The sequence below is a fragment of the Sus scrofa genome, chromosome 1 (genome assembly GCF_000003025.6).
Source record: "Sus scrofa isolate TJ Tabasco breed Duroc chromosome 1, Sscrofa11.1, whole genome shotgun sequence".
NCBI classification, from domain to species: domain Eukaryota; kingdom Metazoa; phylum Chordata; class Mammalia; order Artiodactyla; family Suidae; genus Sus; species Sus scrofa.
The window spans coordinates 256,555,127-256,579,207 of NC_010443.5; the positions used below are offsets into that span (position 1 = coordinate 256,555,127).

The 24,081-nt window shown below is 46.3% G+C and overlaps 1 protein-coding gene across 1 annotated transcript in view; it reads left to right on the forward strand.

Annotated features, from left to right (window-relative positions):
- The window catches only part of PAPPA (pappalysin 1), a 240,318-nt gene that overhangs the window by 10,631 nt on the left and 205,606 nt on the right, over positions 1-24,081 (forward strand). Inside the window, 1 exon segment of the mRNA XM_001926753.7 lies at positions 22,429-23,491. Coding sequence (XP_001926788.5) covers positions 22,429-23,491 — 1,063 coding nt within the window.

The following is a 24,081-nucleotide window of genomic DNA, read 5'->3' on the forward strand; positions in this document are numbered from 1 at the left end:
GGAGAATCGTGGCTTGGGACCTCAGTATGTGGCTGGGGGAGCATATGACTAATTGCAGATCCCTGATCTAGCCTTCGCTTTTAAGAAGCTGGTTTTCTAACCTCTATCTATCACCTTTGTAGTTGAGTAGCTCTTCCTATATCTGTACCATGTCCATCTCTTCTTAAGTCATACTGCTCTCTAAACATGAAACAAGTATGTAGCTGAACAGAATATGAACAAATGTGTTTGTAAGCAGGGTGTTATTTCTCCCAATGAGATTGGAGGTCTTTCAGCTCCAAAGGCTGATGAGAGTACAGAGAAAGATATGATAACAGGCCAATTAAGAACAAGGTGGCCTTGCCCTAAGAGAGGCAGGCTACACTGAAAATGTAAGAAATGAACACATACTGTGCTCTGCTTTGTGAAGAAACAGTCATGCAAGCCCAAAGAATCAAGGTGTGTGAGAGTCAGAATCTAAACCATTCATTTCAAAGATGAGAAACCGAGGGGAGGCGAACTAGTGACTTACCCAAACCAGGGACCATGCTGGGTGAGATCCTCTGTCTTCTGAGCCTTGGGCCAGGGCCAGGTCCACTGCTCTCCTGACTTTGCATCCTTCCCCATGGAATAAGTGCCATCTCTCTGCTGACGAGCATCCTTTATCTCCAGGTTCTGCTGAACTCTGAACTTGTAGACCCAGCTGTCTACTAGAAATGTCAGCCTGCACTTCAAACTCAACAGGTCCAAAACTGAATCACCTTTCCTCTGGAATATCTTCTGTCCTCATCTCGTGTCACCCTCTAGTTTATATCACCCACCGTGTTTACTTGGTCATCAGGTCATAGCTATCCTGTCTTCTTAATATTTTTATAGCCACTCTTCCCTCTTCTTAGCTTAGGTCCTCGTCATCCCTGTGTTGACTCTTTCCTTAGTATTTTCAGTGTCCACTCTTCTGAGCCTCAACCCTTCAGCCAAACCTTCAACTTCCCACAGTCAGAACTTTCTAAAATGCAAATCTGGTTGTACAGCCTCTAACTAGAGGCCCTTCAATAGCACTGGAATTATTTACCACTTCCCCCAGATACCTTAGGCTTTCCTACCATTGTTTTCCTTCCTTGGTGTACCTCCCAGATCCCTGTGCACCACTTCACAGAACACCTAGACCTCTAAGAGATTCTACTCAATGTTCCCCTCTTCTGGACAGCCCTTTCTGACTCTTTCCCAAGTATAACTCGTTCCCTACCTCCTTTACCCATCTGTCTCCCCTAGACCTTCTGCACACATGTAGCAGAACCCCCGGAATTCTCTATCGCATTGCATTCTGTGCCTATTTAGGGTCTTCTCCACTTCTCCAGTGTCTAGCTGAATGCCTGGCTTATAAAGGTACTATATGTAATTTTGTTTAATGAATGCAGGCCTGGGTAAGAGAACCGGCTAAATTTCTAATGATTCTGGGAGAAAGAGCTCAGGAACCTCAGGCATGTTGCATTACGTAACCAAAGCACATGACCTGGCCTGTGCGTCACACTCAAAAACATTACACAGTGGTTAATTCCATTTCCCCTTGAGCAAAGAAGTCAGAGGGGAAATGATATCTGGCCTTCCAAAACAGGCGGGGGAGGGGTGGTGTATTTAAATGCCTCTGCAACTCACATTTCGCCCTTTCTAATCCAAGCCACATTTTAGCCTCTGTCTTTCCCTCCCAGCCCTTCGCCTCTTTACAAAGCATTTGTTTTATGTGCACACTGTAGCACATAATCCCAAGCTTTGCTATCCTCTCAGGTTTCCCCCCCTCCCCCTTATCAGGTTCTTTTGGGGCCTTGAGTGGCCTGGCAGTCATATCTGTTGCCTGGGTTTTCATCCATTTCCCTCCTTTCTGATCGGGGGGCCTTCCCATCTGCTTCCCTTGATCTTGTGAGACCTTGTGGTGACCTTGGGATCTGGAATCCTCTATCCGCTATTTATATACCCTTGAGGGAGAGCACGCATTCTCAGCAGTAATAACAGTAATAAAAGCAGCGAGCTTATAATGAGCACTTACTATGTGCTGGCCCTGCGCGGAGTGCTATACTTTGGACCCTTTGAATTAGGTTTAGAAAGTGACATGACTGCCGGAGGCCTCAGGGCTTAAGGGTGGTGGAATGGGTTCAAATCAAGGCCAGTTTAATTTTATCTCTATCCATAGGGCCTAGTGCATTGCTTGGAATCCAGTAGCTATATACAGTAAATGTTCCATGAAAGGAAGAATATATGGGTGAAGAGCAGATGGATGGATTGGTGGATGGATGGGTGGGTAAGATGGATGATGGTACCCCAGTGGCTAATGCAGACGTTTAGAGATTGTAGAACAAAAAGGGAAGGAATGGATGGAGATCAAGAGGGCGGGAGGGAGGAGGGAGATATTGGAATGAACCTAAGACTCCAAGAGATGGGCTAAGAAATCTCTTTGTTATACACAATCTATTTTATTTGACTGTAACTTAAAAACGAAAAGACCATTTACATCCCCCAGAGCATTTCCCACCTTTAAGTCTACTGAGGGGTAATACATGCTCCAAGATGCTCGCTGCCAAAAACATTCCTGGATTTCTCTTTTGGGAATCAAGATCCTGGAGCATGTTCCCCCAGATACGCTCAATGGGAATACACAGCCCCACTCTGAGGCATCTGAGACATTCTGAACCATTCGGGGACCTAGGTCAGTGATCCTGCCACATGAACTGTGGGGTTCTGAGCAGAATGACTCTGGAGTAACCAGGCTGATTTGTGATGTGCTCTCCCTGGGGCCGATTAAGCCTCCACAGAGCCCATAGGAAGCTCTCAGGATGACTCCTTTACAGAACAGCCCCACCGGGCTGATTAGATCTGATCTGCTAGAAACAAATACAGTATCTTGTTCACGCCTTTCCCCAAGACGTTAGCATCTGCTTTATAAAATCTGCTCAGTTTACAGATGGAGAAACTGAGATCCAGACAAGTTAACTTGTTAAATTAAGCTGAGTTGAGAAAGATTAAGCAGCAAATTGGCAGCAAAATGGAAACTAGAATTCAGGTCTCTTGACTCTCAAATCAGTGCTTTTTCCACTTTCCACTTTGTTTTCCTCTACAGTCTGGAATGAGAGTTCTATCTGTGGGCTCACGTTAGTGAGCTTATTAGATAGAAAATGTTGTACAGCTGTTTATTAACTTTTCTCAAGTATTTCTTATTCCAGACCTCTGTCCTAGGCATTCTGTGAAGTTCAATAGGAAATGTCCCTCCCTTCCTTCCTTCTATCCATCCATTTGATAGATAGTTATTGAGCAATCTTTATGTCTTTGTGTATCACACATTGACCTAGGAGATGGGGATTAAAAAGAAGAACAAGGCCCAGTTCCATCCCTTGAGGAACTCCCAGTCCTAGTGACGGAAGCAGACGGGTAAACAGATACATGACATCATGGTAACTGCTCTAACTAAACAATTAATGGAGTCCTGGAAAAGCACAGAGGCAGAAAAACTGTGCTGTTGCTCACCCATGCTTATTATGGGGGCTAGAAAGTGCTCTGAGATTCCAGGGGCCTAAGAGGTATCTCCCACTTGGAAGGGTTGGGACTTGTTCATGGAGGAGGCAGCATGTGTATGGATGTGGAGTGTGGACCCTGCCCTGCCTATGGATACACCATGCATGTCATTTTAAATGTGGAGGCATAAATCACACTTTTGATTCATATCTCAGCAGAGAACCTCAGCCTAGAGTAACTTTTAGGAGTCTGACACTAGGAAATGGTTGGACAATTCAGTCTCTCACCATCTGAATCAAATCCAACAGCCCCTTGCTGCATTTGTCATTCTGTTGTGATTGCCTTCATACTTGTCTGTCTTTCTCCACTTGTCTCCAAGCTGCTTAGGAGCAGAGACTGTTTCTGTCTTCAGCTCGGCTTTATTCCTACCTGTAGCACAGTACCAGCCATGCCAGTGGTGCTCAGAAAATTTTGTTAAATGACTTGGAGATAGCTCCAAATAAGGGAGAAAAATGGGGTGACCGAGTGTGGGTGCAGTGAGGAAAAGGTGCTTTGAGGAATGATACAGGCCTTAGGGAAGGCCAAGCAATGAAAGCAAATGTGTTATGGGTGACATTGGCCATTAGATATGACCTTTTACCTGTATGTATTCTGGCCACTTTTCCCTGTTACTTAGCCTCCCTTCTTTCCGCTGAGCTGGTGTACCATTATGCCCTTTGCTATTATGCCCTTTCCCCATGGTTTTCTCTCAGCATCTCCAGTCCCATCCCTGGAGAGAGCTGCTAGAGAACCAGGTGTAATTGTGTGGGATGTGCCCGTGCTGTTCCTGTGCCTTGGAGGCCTCCCAGAGGATGTGAGTGCAGGATGCTGGCAAGAACCATGTCTTCCATGCTCCATGCACCTTCCCAGGACCTGGCCCATCGCCAGGGTTCAGCACATATTTGGGTGAATTTCTGGATGAATAAATGCTTTAAAGGGATGATTCATCTGGTCCCATCTTCACATTTCACAGATGGAGACTGTGATGTCCAGAGGAGGCAAAGAAATGATCCCAAGATCCATTCCAAATCAGGGACAGAGAAGGATTAGAGTCCATTTCTCTTGACCATTCCTTCCATCCTGCCATATTGTCCTGGGATTTGGGCCCAGCTCTCTTGAACTTGGTCACAAAGATTTCAAATTATTGCCTTCTATAGTTGAATAGGATCCAGACTGTCCTTGTACAGCTGGGAAGTCTAAAGACCAAAGATCGGGAAAGATTAGTCCAGTAGTGACAACACCAGGGCTTCCCCAGAAAACCTCTGTGTGTCTCCACAGAGTCAACAAATAGGTAGTATGTGCCAAATCCTCTTAGTGATGCAGCTCTGAGCAAGACAAGGCAAGTCCCTGCCCACATGGACTTTTTTGTTCCTGTGGGGAGAGAAAAACAGTAAACAAAAAAACAGTAGTAAGGGCTTCTACATTAAGAGTGACAAGTGATAAAGGTGAGTGCTCTAGAGAATGACTGGAGAAGAAGAACATTGGTTGAGGTGCCCAAGCCAAAGCTTGAACAGTAGGTGAGGAGGGACAAGCCATGTGAAAAGACAAATGAAGAGGGTTGTAGAGAGAGTGAGAGAGCATGAGAGCCCACTCGTCCATGGACCATGAGGCAGGGCAAGTTCAACATGTTGAAGGAGCAGATATTCAAGCTGCTGGGAGATAGGTATGTCTGGAGCCAAAGGCAGCCAAGGTCATGGAGCCTGGCTTTTAACGTAAATGAGCTAGGAAATTATCAGAGTTCCAAACAAAGAAGTTTTAGGATCTGGTATGTGTTTCCCAGAGCTCACTTTGACCTCTGTGTGGAAAATAAATGGCAGGGGGCTGAGAGTATAGCCTCAGTTATACCACTGTCATCGTGTGACGTGATTGTTGATGTTATTATCTTAGTTATGACATAGTATCTTGGTTAATATCAGTACTCTTTATTTCCTTTCCCATTTCCATTGCCAGCTGAAGTACCTGAGGAGCACAGATATTTTACATCAGTGGAGGAGATTTCTTTGTTTCTCCTTGAAGAGAACTTGAAGAGGTTTGTGAACCCCAAGACATTTTCTGCAAAAATTTGAGGCTGTTGACATTTTTCTGGGGACAGGGTGGAAAGTTTTCATCACTTTCTAAAAGGGGTCTGTGGTCCCCCAAACGATGACTTAAATGCCTCAAAGAAGGGGGCATATGAGGTCATTTCCTGAAGCCTGGTCCCAGCTCTCAAATCAGAACGCTCGATGAGATCTGTGAAAATGAGAATGTTGATGTTGAGTTGTCATGTCAGACTGAGGAATTGCACTTTCCTTCATCTGTACCCTTCTTGCAGTAAATAGAATTGGGGACTTTTTTCACTCTGAGGAGAAGTTTGTTTATGCCTTAGAAATATAATCTACAACTTTGTTTATTCAAACTCTGGTCTCTGAGTTTCTCTGAGTTTTAAACGAGGCAGGTTCACTTCAAAATGTGGCCTGAGGTGGTCCTGATCATAATTATTCATGGTGGACTTTACCCAAGAAGCTATGAATCCAAATGTCCATCTCCGCTTCCATCCCTCCAGTCATCATGCGACCATCCAGCCACCTATCCTCCTTCCCTCTCTTGCTTCCTTCTTTCTCCCTTTGTCCTTCCTTCCTTCCTCCCTCCCTTCCTTCCTTCCATACTGTACTCTCTCCACCCCTCATCAACCCATGCCTTCACCAATCTACCCTTCCATCCCTGTAACTTTCTGTTTACCCGGCTCTGTGCAGGGGCTAGGGCAAGCATTAGAAGGCACCAATTCTTATTCTTAGGCCACTGTGAGTCTTTGAAAGAAAATCTCCTGAGACACCTCCACTGAACCCTTCAATTCTACTAGAGTACAGTTTGAAAACCTCACTTCACACGTTGAAAACTACTTTGAAAAAAAAAAAAATGAAAGTGCTGTGCCTGCTTAGTTACATCATTATAAGCATCCCCAGGAGTGCTCTGAGTCTGGGTCTAGACTACTGGAGGCTCCTTTATTAACGCTAATATTTTAGATCAATAACAGCGTCTACGTTTCGGTCAGCAGGTGGTGGGAAACCAATAGCGAATGTGAAATAGAGGCAAGGCTCTTTGGGAAAGGGTAGGCTTCACAAAGGGAGCAGAGAAGTCACTTAGCTCCTGAGACTCTCTTGGGCCACCGACCCCAAAGCCCTTATAGAGCAATGCTGAGCCTTCACGATCCGTGTGTGCCCCTGGATGCATGAGGTAGCAGGAAGCCCTCATGGCATGGGGTTGTTTCAGTTTCCGAAGCATTTTCGACATGTACCTATCATATTCCCACTCGCCTTGTAAAACAAGCATTTTCATTTAATACAGTGAGGTCTTTGTATTCCCAACAACAAACACATGGTCTAAGGCTCGCGGACACAACCTGCCTTTTTCTTCAACACTCCCCCCACCCACCCAACTCCCATCCACCCTTACTTACAAAGCCCAGCGTCAGCAGAAGTAAGTGTTTACAAACACGGACTCCCAGAGCAGAGCATCAGTAGCTCAAACAAACCTCTGAAGCACGCCCCCAACTCTGTCCTTGCGAAGAGTGTGTATCACTGACAGAAGCTTTCGTGGAAAGCTTCCTGCCTTTCCATCTTTCCGTCTTCTTCCTCTGTCTCCTTCCACTTATTCATCAAAACCATGAGGATCCTGGACTGAGGAAGCACTTGGATGTTGGCTTGGGCTTCATGGGTGTGTGGAAAACAGAACCCAGACAGGAAGCTGCTTGAGAGCAGTGAGGCAGACCCAAATACATCCAGCCTGCTGTGTCCTCTGAAACAGAAGCTGATTGAAGGATTATTAATTGGGCAGATATAAGTGTCACATGATAATCATGCAGCTCTAGATGTTTTCTAGAATTATCAGCCTCTGCTGAGATTCTTTTGTTACCCTCTTAAACTTGAGTCTGCTGTAGCTCCCTATTACCTAAACATGGTAATGATAATGGCTGACATATTTAACACATAATATGTGCCAGACACTGTTCTGAGGACTTTGCATGTATTAACTCTTCAATCCTCATAAGGATCCTCTGAAATAGGTGCTATTAGAATCCTCTGAGAGGACAGAGGTGCAGGAAAGTTAAAAAGTCACAGAGCAAGTGCTAGATAGGATCAGTACCCAGGTCCAAGTTCTAACTGTTCCTCCACACCCCTCTCCAGATCAGGTCAGAATTCCTTAGCCTCACATTCACCTTCCTCCTCAGACCTTATTACCCACCTTATCTTTCCCTAGATATCTTTCCCTAAGGATCCCTGTATCAGGGGTCCTGCACCTCAGCACTGCTGACATTTCAGAAGGCTCATTCTTTGTCCTGGTAACTTGTCTTGCACATCGTAAGATGTATAGCATCATCTCTGGCCTCCACTCCCTAGATGCAGAAGCAGCCCCTCCTCCCTTCCAGGATGATCAAAAATGCCTGCAGAAACATTACCATGTGTTCACTGGTGGAGAACAGTTGTTTTTCATGGATTCTTCTGGTTAAACAGAAGTATCTGGTGTTTCTAGAATGCTCGTCCCACCTCCAAGCTTTTTCCCGTTTGGTTTCTTCCTTGACCTTACAGGGTCCTTGGCCTCCTCTCCATCAATCCTTTCTCTACTCCAGAGTCTTTCAGTTCCTCAGCATCTTTTATAGCCAGAGAGGAAATGCTAGCCTGTCTGGGTTACAGACCTGCTTGTTTTTATGCTTTTTGTTGTTGTTGTTTTGTTTCGTTTAACGTGGTCACCGATTCCAAACTTTCCATTTAAAATCCCATAAAGATTCTACAGGCGTCTTGAGTTAAAACTCAGTTTATTCCATGCATGCAACAATTATTTATCAGCTCACTTTGTGTCAGGTCTCAGGCTAAGCACTCTGAGGGTGAAGTCACAGGAGATACAGGACCTGCATCTCAAGAGTTAAATGTGATGGACCTTCAGAGCTGGAGAGGAACTTAGAGATCTACGCTCCACCCTCTCCCAGTTGAGTAGCTGGGGAAACCAAGCCCCAGAAGGTAGATGGTATTTAATCAAGCACAAGGCTGAGATAAACCATTCTCCACCTAGTGGAATAAAATGTAAATTCTGAAGTCCCAATGAGCATCTAAATACCATTCGTCCATCTGCAGTTTTAAAGAGCTCCTTTGAGTTGAGTCATCATTTACAATTTTCTAGCAGATATTAAAGCAATTGCAAATTTCTATCTGAAATGTCTTTCAGTCCTCTTTTCAAAATTTGGCTTACATTCCACTCTTTTCATTTTAAGTCTTTAAGGCTGAATGACTCCAGATTGCCAATGAGCACTGGACAGCGAGTCCCGAGACAGGAGTCCTGGTTCTTTCAACTCTGTGACCCTGTTGATAAGCACATCACGAAGTCCCAACTAAAGATCGCTCCCTGCCAGGGACTCTCTCAAAACCCACCAACGATTCCCTATTGTCTGCGGAATAAACTGCAGATCCCCTAGCATGGCAGTCACAGCCCTGTGCCATCCCTCCATAAACAGCCTTCACTTTGCCATTTCCATTACTCTGTTCACCTCAGTTCCATCAAAAGCAGATGTCTTCTCCATCTCCGGAGTCACCGGAGGGTGAGTTCATGGTGCTTATCATTGCTTACACTTCACCCTCTTCTGGAAGGTCTTTGCCCAGCCTCCCCCAGCAAATTCCTGTTCCTTGTGCAAGCTGAGTTCTTGTGTCCCTGGTCCAAGAAAACTTCCTGGAGCCTTCTCGTCCAAATCAAGTGTTCCCTCCGCTGAGCTCTTTGGCTCCTACCTCTCCTAGAACTTACTCTATGATGCTTTATTTATTTGTAACTAAAAACTCCTCCTTGTCCTCATGTAGTCAGTTTTCCCCTGGCCGGGCCGCGTAATTCAGAATTTAAGAATGTGAACTACTGAGACTAATGGCCTGAGTTTGAACCCCACCTCCGTCATTTGCCAGTGTGTGACTCGGGCTTGGGCAAGTTACTTGGCGCCTCTGAGTGTCAGTCTTCTCATCTGTAAAATGGAGAAGACAGTACCTCCCTGCTTGAATTACTGTGACGATTACCTGAGTTGCTCCATGCAGAGAGCTGAGCACAGCGCCTGGCATGCAGCAAACGCTTGGCAGATGTCAGCTCTCGAAGCCCTCCCTGCATTGGAGAATAATTCCGGATGGCACCAGCCCGGCAGAGCAGGGATCCGCCTGTCTGGCCGCTTCCCGCCCTTATCTCCCTGGCCATCTCTCTCTCTGAAAGGCTCACCCCTGGCTGTGTGCACCAGGATGAGGTGATGGCAGGCTCGCCCTAGAGAGGAGCTTTTGTTTCCAGGGCTCAGCCCAAACTGTCTGGGGTGCGATTTTACATAACTAGCTATGGGCCTCCGTCAGTGAGGAAATTTACATCATTTGACTCACCCATGTGGGAACCTTCCCCATCCGGCTGAGCTCCTTGGATTGGCCACAGGTGCTCAGTGCCTCCTCCAGTGCTGTTCTGTAGAGAGGACCCATCTTTTGTAGAGAGAGACCCCAAGCTGACTCATCCGTTAGCTGCAGTTGGCACCACCCTACCTGAGGCCTATAGTACTTTTAAGTGGTCTGTAAAAATGGCTATTTTTTTTTTTTAAATCAGAAGATAAAAGTTAGGAGTTCCCATCGTGGCACAGCAGAAACGCATCCAACTAGGAACCATGAGGTTGCGGTTTCAATCCTTGGCTTCGCTCAGTGGGTTAAGGATCCGGCATTGCCATGAGCTGCGGTGTAGGTTGCACACATGGCTTGGATCTGGCGTTGCTGTGGCTGTGGTGTAGGCCGGCAGCTGTAGCTCTGATTAGACCCCTAGCCTGGGAATCTCCATATGCCACGGGTGAGGTCCTAAAAAGAAAAAAAAAAAAAAAAAGAAGAAGAAGAAGGAAAAAGTTAATATAGGAGTTCCCGCTGTGGTGCAGTGGGTTAAGAATCCAACTGCAGCAGCTCAGGTCACTGTGGAGGTGGAGGTTCAATCCCTGACCTAGTGCAGTGGGTTAAAGGATCCAGTGTTGCTGCAGCTGCAGCTCAGAACTTCCATATGTCTTGAGTGTGGCCGTAAAATTTAAAAAATATTTTTAAAATAATGCAAGATTTTATTTTTTAAAAAAAGCGAAAATAATAATACATAGGTAATAATGAATCCACCCTCTTGATTATATACATCTTTATACCAGTGCAATCATAAAATATAATTATATGTATTTATGGAGGAAGGGAAAAGTCCCCTGGGCCCATGAAGGTTATGATGCCACCTTGGATGAACAGAAGCTGCTCCACATCAGAGTACCTTAGTGGCAGATCTGGGCAACAGTTTGCTGTGATATCACTCCCAATTTAGAAATCGTTTCCTACATTTTCAATGAAGGCCCTAGAAGTGATTTCACCATCGGCTGCTGCTTTCACAGATGAGCAAAGGAGGCCAGAGAAGGCACAGCTTGCCTCAGGTCACACAGCTTAGTCATACAGCAGACAGCTTTCCTGACTTCTCTTTTTAGTATTTTATACACCCAAACCTAATGACCATAGATGCCAGCCTCCCACTGGATAGATGGAAAATTTGAGGGCCAGGAAGTAGAAGGGTCTTACCCTGTGTCACAAGGATGCCTAGTCCTGCCTCCAAGTCAGGACTCTCGTTCCAGCACTATAGAGATGGGTCCAAACCTCAACATCTCTGATCACGTTTCTTCACAAGCCTTGGGTATATATTTCATTTGTTCATTCATTCATTCATTCACTCACACATTCCTTCATCTACTCAACAAATGTTATTCGTTCTGGGTACCTTGTGGAAGCCTGTAAGTGTGAGGTGATAAGCACATGTGTACTTTTTACCCTCTTGGAGACTCACTTTCCCCATTTGTGTGAACAGAATCACTATTTCTTGGAGTTCCTGTTGTGAGTCACTGGATTAAGAAACCAATCAGTTTCTATGAAGATGCGGGTTTGCTCCCTGGCCTCGCTCAGTGGGTTAAGCATCCGGTGTTGCCATAAGCTGAGAGCTGCAGTGTAGGTTGCAGACATGGCTTGGATCTGACATTGCTGTGGCTGTGGTGTAGGCAGGCAGCTGCAGCTCTAATTCAACTGCTGGCCTGGGAACTTCCATATGCCACAGGTGCAGCCCTAAAAAAGCAAAAACAAACAAACAAACAGAATCAGTATTTCTTAGAGAGTTTTGGGAGAAGCAAATGAAATAATTAAGATTCTCTGTGCATTTCAAAACTTCAAGGAGACTTAAGAACACTTGCTCTACTGTTAAAACCAACAGAATGTATAATTAAAATGGAGAAGATTAAAACATTGACCCTGTGAAGAAATAAATATTTAGCCAATTAAAAAATAATTTCTCCTTATGTTTATCCATAGAAAACAGAAGGCTTTGGTTAAGCACCTGGCTTTGGAGTCAGAGAGCTGGGTTCTAATCCTGTTTGTGTTATTACAAGTCAAATGGCTTCACCCGGTCAAAGCATCTTTGAGTTTCCTCACCCATAAAATGGAACCAAGGGAACTTGTAGTTACACTAATTCAATGAGATGATGCACATAAAGTTCTTGGCCTTGTACATAGCACATCATAAACAGTGGCTCTTTCTATTTCTTGGTAGGTTCATGTGGTTTGGAATGGCATTAGAGCAAATCAGAGTGGTGATCCTAGGGATAATGTAAGGAGACAGGTGTGGTAATAATAGGTCTTCCTAATTGCATAGTCTCAACTCTTATTGTATCTGTGTTGCTTCAGCAGAAGAACTGCCACTAGCATTGGGGAATATCAGGTCTCTCACCAGAGGTTATAGCTCCATACCCAGAATGTCCAGCCAGGGCCTAATAGAGTAGATACCCGGTGAATATGTGTTGAATGACTCAGTGAATGAATAGATTAATAAGCCAAACGGGACTTGGGGACATTAAGTTAGGGAAAAGAAGAGCCAAGTATAACACAATGAAAAGACATTTCTAGGACTTTCTTGGGGTAAAGGGTACTGAATAACTCTGTGGGTTCCTCTAGGCCAGATCTGGCGCCACTGGGCAGAAAGGAAAAGGGGGGTAGGTGATTTTGGCTCACTGTAGATGAGCATTGAGAAATGTCCAAAGGTGCAAAGGCCTTCTTTGGATGATCAGAAGTTCTTGGATTCTAGAAATAGGTACAGTCACTTGTAGAGATGTTGTACAGGTGATTCAAGCAGGAGACTGGGTATCAGAGGTGGTTTAATGACTTTGGAGGGAACCTCCTGTCCTGTCTGTCCCTGATTCCATGAAGGGTAAGGGCTTGGGGCTGCTGTGAAATATGTGAACAGCAGGAGGCCCCAGTCCTTAACCGTTTTCTGGGCAGTAGTGCCATTGTCTCTGAGGTTTGGTGAGTGAGCTGGAGAGTTTGTAGGTCCTCACATCATCAAAAAAGAGCAAAAGGTAGGCTCTCTTCTCCAGGGCAGCTCCAACATCAGCACCACTCCGTCACCTGGGTGCTGTTCCTGCTGTGGCAACTTGTAAGGGTAAGCACATGGAAATGCTCGACTCTTCCTCTAAATCCTCCACCTCTTCCTCCTCCTCTTTCTTCTTTTGTCTTTTTCTCCTCCTCCCAAGTCCTTTTAAAGTTAGTATGCACCAATTTCAATGACAGTGTGTGAAGAAGACAACAATGAACAGATCTTCTCATTTCAGAGAATTGTTATCAGAAAGAATAAAGTTTAACTGTACAGAAGAAAGCGGAGTGGGGAAGGTCCCAGTTCTGAGGAAAAGGAGCAGACATTTATCATTAATGCCAATTAAAAAGTGTAGGAGTTTCCACAAGGGCACAGTGGGGTAAGAATCTGAATGCAGCAGTGCGGGTCACTGTGGAGGTGGGAGTTCCATCCCTGGCCCAGCACAGTGGGTTAAAAGATCTGGGGTTGTCACAGCTGAGGTGGAGGTCACAGCTATGGCTCGGATTCAGTCCCTAGCCTGGAAACTTCCATGTGCTGTGGGTGCAGCTATATAAAAAAAATTTTTTTTAAAGTGTAGCTAACATTTATCATGTGCTATGCAAATGAGTATTTGCATTCTCTTACTAAATCCTCAAAATGGCATTATGTCTTAAGTACTGTTATTATCAGTTTATGGCTGAGCAAACTATCAGGGAGGTGATGGGATATTGCCCAAGGCTACATCCCTAGCAAGCAGCAGAACTGGGATTCCAGCAGATAAGACTCCACAGTACAAGTGCTGAGTGCTTGTTCTATTGCCAAGGTCCCTGTGCCAAGTCTGGGTAGGTTCATTATCTCATTAGTTCCCTCTGCAACGGGCAGAGGTGGATGGTGTCATCCCCATCTTACAGATGAGAAGACTAATCCTAGGAGTGATCCCCTGACCTTCCCAAGTGAAATGGCTGGCGAATGACAGAGCTAGCATTGATTTCACATTTGTTGGTCTATAAAACCTTGACCCTTCCCTATCCACAGAGCTTGCTTCCACATGAGCAAAGGAGGCAGGCTGGAGACACAGGACCCAGAGGGAAACCCAGGTGTACCTTGAGCCCTTAAGAGCATTTAGGCATCCCACATGCATTATGTACGTCTGTGTATTAATACAGTGAATGGACTTTAGGAACCCTTAGACATACTTTTGTCAACCCTGCCTTAAATAGTTTACAAGGAAGTATGCATGTATTTATCTCCTTGCTGTTAAAAAAAAAAAAAAATCTGTGACTTATACAGGAGAAGACTTTTTAATCCCTGGAATACACCTGGGAAAACAGGCTCAGAGAGTTGAATGAGCTCCTCTAAGGTCCCAAAGGTAGCAAAAAAGTGAACCGACCCATGTTGTCAAAGGGTTTGTGTCTCAACAGGGAAAAAGAATATAGGCAGAGAGCCGACACAGATGCCACCATGCTGTTCCCCCTAGTCCTGCAAAGGGAAATCTGGCCCCATATGTTCACCTGCCTGGCCAACACAGAGAAGCTAATCTTGACCTTGTGGATTGCCCCAAAGGGTCCCTCCTGATGCTCCAGCTTCTCTTACAATAGGAGACAGGGACATCCAGAACTCAGTAGAGTGTGGCTAAGCCTCCAGCCAGGTATGACTTATTTGAAGCGCCTCCTTCCCCTGACCCTAAGAGCATCCCTGGAAGGATGATGATGCCGAGGAACAGTCCCTCGGGTACCTGCCTCAGTGACGATGTCCCGGCCCTCCTCTGAGTGCCTGGTGTTGCACTCAGGAGTCCTCCAGGGTCACTTTGGTGGTTTTCCCCCACAACTGAACCCAGTGCGGGGACCATGGGTCTACTTAACCCAAATCTGTCTGTTTTAATCACCCTCCTCAAGACAGATAAAAGCTTTCCATAGGATTGCTCTCTCAAGCATTTCTCTGTGGCTTTGATACCAGCCATTAAATCATGGGAGGGAAAACAAAATGAAACAAAACAAAAAAGGACCAGCTCCAACCTTGAGCTTTTAATATTTTTTAGCCTCCTGAAAGAAACCAGATTGTTGACCTAAATTCCCCCTTTCATCCCCACATCCTCTCACCTCTGCTCGTATTCCCCTGGCAGATGTTTCACAGCTCATGGACATCCTTAAGTTGGAGGGCCTGAAATGGCCTTCCTTTGCCTCCCCCCCCTCCTCCATGACCTCACATCTCCCACCAGAGGAACCGAGGCTGAGGTGTCTGAGGGACCTCGGATCTCAGAGCTGCAAAGCGTCTGGGATGGGAGGGCTCTTTGTGGCCATCTGATGCAGCCCTCCTATCTCATAAGGGGAGGGTTTGAGGAGACCCCAAGACTGGGGTCTGCTTGCCCGTGGACTTACAGCAGTGAAGTGGGAAAGCTGGAGCCCAAGGACCTTGACCAGGGGCTAAGCATTATTCCCAGGGAAGGAAAGCATCCTAGAAGAGAGCTCTGACTTTTGGGTCAGCCTGCCTGTGATTCCACCATGCTCTAGGGGTCGTCCTCTGTCAAAGGCATATCAGTAAAGCCCACTTCACTGGGTTAGGATGAGCAATGAATGGGGTATCTGTGCTTAGCAGAGAACCTGCTACCTAGAGGCTTTCAGCAAATGTGCATTATTAAATTTATCAGTACACTCGTCCTTTGTCCTTTGGTATACAAAGGGGATTGGTTCCAAGACCCTCCACAGGTACCAAAATCCAGGGATGCTCAAGACCCTTATATAAAACGGCGTAGTGTCTGCATATAACCTATGGACATCCTCCTATATATGTTAACTCACTTCTAGATTACTTATAATATCTTAAACAATGTACAGGCCATGTAAATAATTGCCAGTATACAACAAATGCAAGTTTTGCTTTTTGGAACTTTCTGGAAAAAAAAAAGTTTTCAAATATTTTCAATCTGCAGTTGGTTGAATCTGGGGATATAGAACCTGCAGACATGGAGGGCTGACTGTATTTATTTGAAAATGCTACTTTGTCACGGGCAGAAGTGACCCAAGAAGTTTTCCTCTCCCCTTCCAAGTCCACTCTCCCAAGGAGAGAAAACAAATAATAATACAACTTGATATAAATTGTCATGCTTTGCTAATTGGCCTCCCTACCTAGATAGCGATGAAAGGAAGTCAGATGTTATCAGAGTTAATTTTGTGTTGGATTAAGCCATTTCAGGAAGGTATCCCTAGGAAGACAAAACAAAACAAAAACATAGCTGAGATCCTGCTCATCTGTGGGGAACTGAACTTGAAACCCGACGTCCTGGATTCCATCCAGTCTTTTCTACCAGTTAGTGCTCTGCGACCTGGCCTCACCTCTCTGAGTCTCAGTTTTCTCATCTGTTAATAGCACCTATTAGACAAGGTTGCTCTGAAGGTTTCATGAGTTGCTTTGGCCCGGAAGCAACTACTTGCATGCTCAGCTCACGGCAGGGGCTTCGGAAATGCACATTTGAGCTGGAGCACAGAAGTGTCTCCACTGTGAGGGAAGTTGTGTATGTGGTGACAGTGCCATCCATTTTGGGTCCTCTTAATACCCTTTGCCCAACTTGTAATAGGAATTGAGGTGAGACAATGTGTTTTAACCAGAGAAGGATGCTGAACTGGGTATGAGGTAGTGAAAGACTTTAGAGAAATTTCAGAGGGAGAGCTTACAACATTTCTTGAAGGAGTTCCCTTGTGGTACAGTGGGTTAAGGACCAGCATTGTCACTGCAGCCGCTTGGGTAGCTGCTGTGGTGTGGGTTCAGTTCCTGGCCCAGGAACTTCCACATGCTGTGACTGCAGGGGAAAAAAAAAAAAGACTTGTTGAATAGTTGAATGGTGGCATTATAGTTTGCTGATGTTACCATAACAAAGCCCTACAAGACTGGGTGGTTTAAACAGCAGAGTTTTATTTTCTCATAATTCTAGAGACCAGGAGCCTGAGATCAAAGTGTCTGCAGGGTTGGCTTCTCCTGAGGTCTCTGTCCTTGGCTTGGAGATGCCCATCTTTTCCTCCCTGTGTCCTCACGCGGTCTTCCCTCTGTATGTACATCTCCTCTTCTTATATGGACAACACTTGTATCAGAGTAAGGCCCACACTGATGACCTCATTGCAAATGAACTATCTCTTTGAAAGACCCTATCTCTAATTAAGTTCAAATGCTGAGGTTCTAGGGGCTAGAACTTCAACATATGAACATAGGGGAGGGGGCACAATTCCACCCATAGCAGATGGAAAGGAAGATGGGAGGCAGCCAAGAATGCGACAGCCACCTTGAAGAAAAGTCGAAGAAAAAGAACATTGCAGTTACAGAGCCTGGACGTCAGAACAAAGCTGGGTCAGAAACCAGCAGGCAAGGAGGCTGGTGATGGAGATTCAGATGCTTGAAGGACAGGGCCAGCAGAATGTTCCAAACTCCAGACAGACAACCAGGGCCAGGCAAATCATGGGTCCCAGTGAAGTGGACCAAGCAGAGTCAAACAGATTAAGCACTGGTAATAAAGAACCCCTGATGCTTAGTCCATTTTTTTAGGATCAGGAGAAGAATGACACAGAAAGCATCCTCTTGGCTTGCAGTTCCTTTCAATTTGCTTGTGTTGGAACATAGAGAAATATTTTTTTTGGGGGGGGGGCTGTGTCTTCAAGCAGCCCACAATAAAGTGTATGATACTTGGTGCTTAGTGCAGAGATGTGCTTGAGAACCTGAGCCTTGGAATCCTCTGGACGTGGATTCTAAGCTGTGTTGCTTTGGACAAGCTACTACCTTGTGGAGCCTCTGTTTTCTCGGAAGAATGGGCTGTGTTGATAGTTTGTTTGTGAAGATGAAGTGAGAGAATTAACATAGTGCACATAGTCCTCAGCACGTTCTAAACAAAGGGCAATGCTCTTATAAGGAACAGAGCAACAGGGCAGCGTCCCTCCCTCCCTTCCTTTATTTTATACTTTCGATGACACACTCTATGGAGCATCTGCAGGGTAGCCATGGGGAGGGATGTGTTGCATGTAGGGCATTTAGAAAAAAAACCAGACAGACATATACTTGGGAAGCAGACACTGAATAAGTAATAATGGAAGTGGTGAGTTTTCTGATAGGGAGAAATAGGATGAATGTGTGGTCGGTCACACAACACTGCCCTGGTGTAGTGACATTTCTGAGAGGGTGACCCCAAAGCCCAGAGGATTCTCCCAGGCATAGGTCTTGGAAAACTCTCTACAAACCTTCTGCCTCTGGACTTGCCTCCTTCGCACGTGCTCTTCATCTCTGGGGTGAGATGAGACACACACAAAAAAGAGGCAATGAAAATAAATAAACATCAAGCTTCTACTGGGATATAAAGCCCTTTTCACAGCAGACCTGCTGCAGGAAAATAGGGACACTGTAGAGAGGCTGACTGACCAGGGTTCAAGGTGATTGTCGTGAGACCCAGGGCTGGCTCCTTTCCTGGTCTGGACTTCTGCGTCTGTACAGGTTCCCCAGACACCTTACTGGCTTGTGAGTGGGCTCTGGCACTTTCCCTGTCTGCTTCCTTGTGCTTATAGCTTTGAGGCAGCTTTATGCTAATGAGATGTAGATTGTATACAGCATTGCCCATGACCTTTCATTTTGCCCTGAGGGGATGTATCCCCTGGGATCAGCCTCTAGTCCCACACAGATGGTGCCCACTGGCTGTTTCATTCCTGTGTCGCTATCTTCCTGGATAGCCATGGGGAGGGATGAGGTGGCAGTGGCTGGGTACACCCGTGTTCTCCAGAGAACACTGTTTCTTAAGGACAGATCCTCTAAGCCTGCAAGAATTGGGAACAACATGAGGCATCCAATTCAAATCAACCATAGTATTTTTGAAGCATCTCCTACTTACAAGGAACCATTCTCACAGTGAACAAAAGAGCTCTTAAATTGTAGTGGGGGATCATTTAATCCTAACCCCTCCTTTTTCAGAGAAGGGAAATGAGACCTGGCAGCTTAAGAGGTGGTGTGACTTGTCCCCAGCAAGGTCATCCACAAGCTAAGCCCAGCCTTCTGGTCCCAGATCCCTGGTTCTGGGCGCTGATACAGCGGTGCCTCTCTTCCAGCCCCCTGATATGTGACTTCTGTTGATTATGTTATTTTCATACAGAAATAAATCCCATTCACCACCCACCCCCACCCCCCATCCCTACTGAAGTTCAGTGATTTCCTTTCACCACTAACACTCCAGGTAAATATTTCCCTCTGAACTTCTAAAGCCACTGCTTCAAGGTTCTCATTTCCCTTAATGTGTTTCCTCTTGGTTCCACTGAAAACCCTCTGTTTGCCCTTCCTCTCTGCCTCCTGGGGCCGAGCCACCTCTTAGTCGTCGGCTCCGTGTCGCAGAGTCTGGCCTTTCTCACTGCTTCCCTCTTCTCTCTCAGTGGCAGAGGTGACTGGAGCCCTGGTCCCAAGCCCCAGGAAGGTTCTGAACTGAGGGCACCCTACAGATGTGTAAACATTTTACCTTGCTAACCCGGCCAGCCGCCTTCCAAAGGCAACAGGAAAAACCAGGATTGAGAGCCCCTGGCAAAATAAAAACCTGCAGAGAGAGAGAAAAAGAGAGGGAAAAGGGATCCTGTTTCAGATGTTAATTTTGTCATTAGGAGAATTTTCTATTTAAGGGGGAGGAGTTAGCCAGGGGCAGGAGAGAAGGTGAGCTGAGAGGTAGGATGAGGGGCACAGGAGTGGGGACCCCCCCGGGAACCTGTGCTCCCCTGCTTCCCTAGGCAGCAGCAACAATTCTGGGAGAACCTATTCCAAATCTGGAGCTTTGGCCTTGGACGGGTCAGTGGGGAAGTAGCTTTTAACATGCAAGTCTCGTAACAGTAGCAAAGCCAAAGGGGATTTATGATTTCTGAGTAGGGTTTGCCAGTGGATTTGAGGAGGGCTTGTGCTTTTTCAAGCCCTCGTCCTACCAGCTCTTGATGCATCAGTCAAGATGCCTCTAGGGTACCTCTCTCTAGTGTTTCTGTATTTTGTTTTGAGTCATTTTCTACTTTTCATCCTTGATATCACTCTCAGACCCTCCAGCATCTTAAAAATGAGCTCCCATTCGGACAGCCACTGTGTGCCGGGGATGGTTTAGCCCCTAAGCCTTTTAAGTATGACAGCATACCTAAAGAGAGATACAGATGAGGGAATTAAGATCCACAGAGGTGAAGTGATTTACTCCAGATGTACAGCCAATTGTAATTGCTGTCATCAGAACTACCCCGAGTCCAAAAAACCCTGCTCTTTCTACCTGACCAAGAACATCCTCTATCTTCTGATTGTGTCCGTCCGTTAGCCAAGGAGACACAAATTACGGCCTTTTATTCTTCCTGTCCTTTCCTCTTCTCCCACTCTATTTAGAAATGCTCCTTCATGAGACATTTGCTCTGTACCTGCTGAGTACAAGGCATTGTGCATGCAGTGCTGGACAGGGTACAGATGCACAGACAGAATCATGACTCTCGAGAAGCACCCAGTCCAAAACCAGGAAGCAAGTGTCTAGTCTCCTGAAAGTGAAATGACTTCACAGGAGGGAATGATTATTCTTCACAGGACTATCCAGGACAGCTTCTTGGGAGAGGTGGTTTCTGTTTTAGCCATTGGGAAGAATGGGGACACAGAAAATCAGACTTGGATTGAGCATGTGAGGGGGTCCTTATTCAGCCCCCTCCTTTGCCAGATAGGGAACCAAGACCCAGAGGAGGTACTTGGGTCAAGGTGTGAGAGCAGGTTGACTTTGTAGGAGGCTCTGGCTGTTACCTGAAGGATTATTGGCCAGGGAGTGGTGGGAGAGATGTAGGTGGAATGAGATACCTGGCCCAAACTGCCGTCTATGTCAGCAACAAAGAGAGATGCACACAGATTCTAAGGCCTTGGTGCCCACAAAAGGGTACAGACTGTGTGTGCTTCCTTTACTGATTTTGTTGGGAGTTCTCCATGCTCATTTGATGAGTGCTAATGGCAGATGCACACTCAAAGTTATGGTGACCGCACCAATTCTCCAGCTGAAAGTAGGGACTGTCCTTCTAAATGAGCATCTTTTATTCATTTTCATGTCCCCCTCTTTCTCCTCCCACCTGGCTTCATACATCATCTGACACTTAAAATACACTCTTAATTAGTCCTCTTTCCCATCCAACAACCTGTTTGTGCCAAGGACACTGGGTATATTCCAAAAGACTTGGATGGGTGCTGGTGAGTATAAAGATAATTAGGTCCAGAGAGAATCTTCTAAGCCACTTCTTGGGGTTCCCAAAGTAAATCTAGAGACGTCTGAGTTGGAACTTGCCCCAAAAAAGAGCTAAATCTTGGGACACTCCCAAGCAAATGGCTTGATCCAGATAGATACCTGGGGGCACTGATGAGGGAGAAGGAGGTACCGGAGTTAGTACGTAGGACAGTGACTCCAGGATCTAATGGATCTAGGATCTACTTACCAACCAGATGACCTTAAACCCATCCCTTTACCTTCTTCAATTTCAGTTCCCTCTGCTGTTAACTTAATATCACCACCTTGGGGGTACTACATAGATTAAATGAATTAATGCACGCACAGACCTTAGCACAATGCCTGACCTACCACAGAGGCTTGGAAGATTTTATTTGATAAAGGAGTCCCCAGCATCTTTTTAATGTTAAGAGGACACTTTTTGTTTTTTGTTTTTTAATATTAGCATTAGTGTTAGAGAAAAGCAAGCTGAATTGGGTCTCAGGAAAGGTGTCAGTGGCTGTGTCACCAGATGCCTTCCATTCTCTGGATCTACCCTCCTCACCTTTCAAGTGAAAGATTTGGAGGTGGTGTTCATTAAAAAGCTTTCCAGCTCAGATAGTAAGCACGCCTGCATTTCTCTTGGGGTGAAGGTCAGGGCTAGCCAAGACACGCATCTTCTGTTACAGACGGAAGCTTTGCCACCAGCTCTGTAGCCCTTGACACTCCCTTTTCCAGGAGACTTTCCTGACAGTTCACCACCACTGATCATTGATGAGTGCTGATGGCTGACGGATGCCCAGAGTTATGGTGACTGCCTCTTAAATGAGCATTTCCTATTCATCAGCATCTCCTCTTGATTTTTCTCCCCTCTTCCTCTCACCACCTAAGTCATCCTGAACTTCACATACACTCTTCATTCGAAAGTCCTCCTCCACATATAACAGTTTTGCAAAATCAAAGGTTTTCAGATTTTAATTATTATTATTGCTGTTTTCTTTATCTCAAGTACACGTCCTGCCAACAGTGTCTGTCTTGTATGCTCCATCCTCAAAACCAATGACAGTGAAGCCATATAGGTTAAAGCTGTGGAGAGAACAAAACCAACCCACCTGTGTTCTCACTTCCTCTGGACCTCTCCTTGTCCTGGTAGTGGTCCCAGAGGCTCCATTAATAACTGCCAAGACCCACAGAACACGGTTTGAAAACTCCTGGTCTAGGACAACCTGATATACATTATATCAGAGAGAAATAATTTACCCTGCCTCCTTCTCCCATCCTTTATTTATTCATCTTTCTCTTTTGGGGCCACATAGGGCTGTATGACAAATGTTCTTATGCCTCACGTGACCGAGGATGGGTCGTGGGCATTCACACCGTCAGTGACCAAGGCAACAGAGACCCACGCTACTTTTTCTCCTTGAAGACAGACCGGGCCCGACAAGTGACCACCATCAATGCCCACCGCAGCTACCTCCCAGGCCAGTGGGTATACCTGGCAGCCACCTACGATGGGCGGCTGATGAAGCTCTATGTGAATGGTGCGCAGGTGGCAACCTCGGGAGAGCAGGTGGGAGGCATTTTCAGCCCATTGACCCAGAAGTGTAAGGTCCTCATGCTGGGAGGCAGCGCCCTGAATCACAATTACCGGGGCTACGTGGAGCGCTTCAGCCTGTGGAAGGTGGCCAGGACGCAACAGGAGGTCTTGCTGGACATGGAGACCCATGGCCTCCACACTCCTCTACCTCAGCTCCTCCTCCAGGAGAACTGGGACAATGTGAAGCGGGCCTGGTCCCCCATGAAGGATGGCAGCAGCCCCCGCGTGGAGTTCAGCGGTGCCCACGACTTCCTGCTGGACACGAGTCTGGAGCCTCCTCTCTGCGGGCAGACACTGTGTGACAACATGGAGGTCATTGCCAGTTACAACCAACTTCCCCGTTTCCGCCGTCCCAAGGTGGTGCGCTACCGCGTGGTCAACCTCCACGATGACGACCACGAGAACCCCACAGTGAGCCGCCAGCAGATCGACTTCCAGCACGGGCAGCTGGCCGAGGCCTTCAGGCATTACAACATCTCTTGGGAGCTGGAGGTGCTGGAGGTGAGCAACTCATCCTTGCGCCACCGCCTCATCCTGGCCAACTGCGACATCAGCAAGATCGGGGACGAGAACTGCGACCCTGAGTGCAACCACACCCTGACCGGCCACGATGGCGGGGACTGCCGCCACCTGCGCCACCCCGCCTTCATGAAGAAGCAGCAGAACGGGGTGTGCGACATGGACTGCAACTACGAGCGGTTCAACTTCGACGGCGGGGAGTGCTGTGACCCCGAGATCACCGATGTCACCAAGACCTGCTTCGATCCTGACTCTCCATACAGGTAAGAGAGCTGAGCTCCTCCCCTTTTTATCTGGGCATGCGCGCCTCCTGATGCCCAATGAGGTTAAGGGAGTTTCCCAGTTCACCCAGCGGCTGGACAAGTCATCACGGGACAATGTGCCAGTGTAGTCCATTACAGAAATATTTACTGAGTGTCTTCCGTAGGCTTAGAGCAAAAACCCAGGCCCCTGTCTTCTCAAAGAGCTGAGTCTAAACTGGGCCGAGTACAAATAATTGTCAAAAATTTAGAGCCATGCTGTCCAATACAGTAGTCCCTAGCCGCGTTTCACTGTTCAAGTTTAAATTAGTGAAGATGAAATACAATTTAAAATCGGTTTTCTGAGTCACACTAGCCACATTTCAAGAATTCAGTAGCTGCCTATGGGGGGCTAGCAGTTACCTTACCGGGCAGAGCAATATAAACACGTCCATCCCAGCAGAAGGTTCTGTTGGACAATGCTGGTCAAGCTGGGATTGGCTGAGGTCAGACAGACGGGGTCCAGATCTCAACAATTCTCTTTCCTCCTTTCGTGACCTCTTACAAGTATTTCCTCATCAGCAAAATGGGAATAAGCCTGGTACCTATTTTGT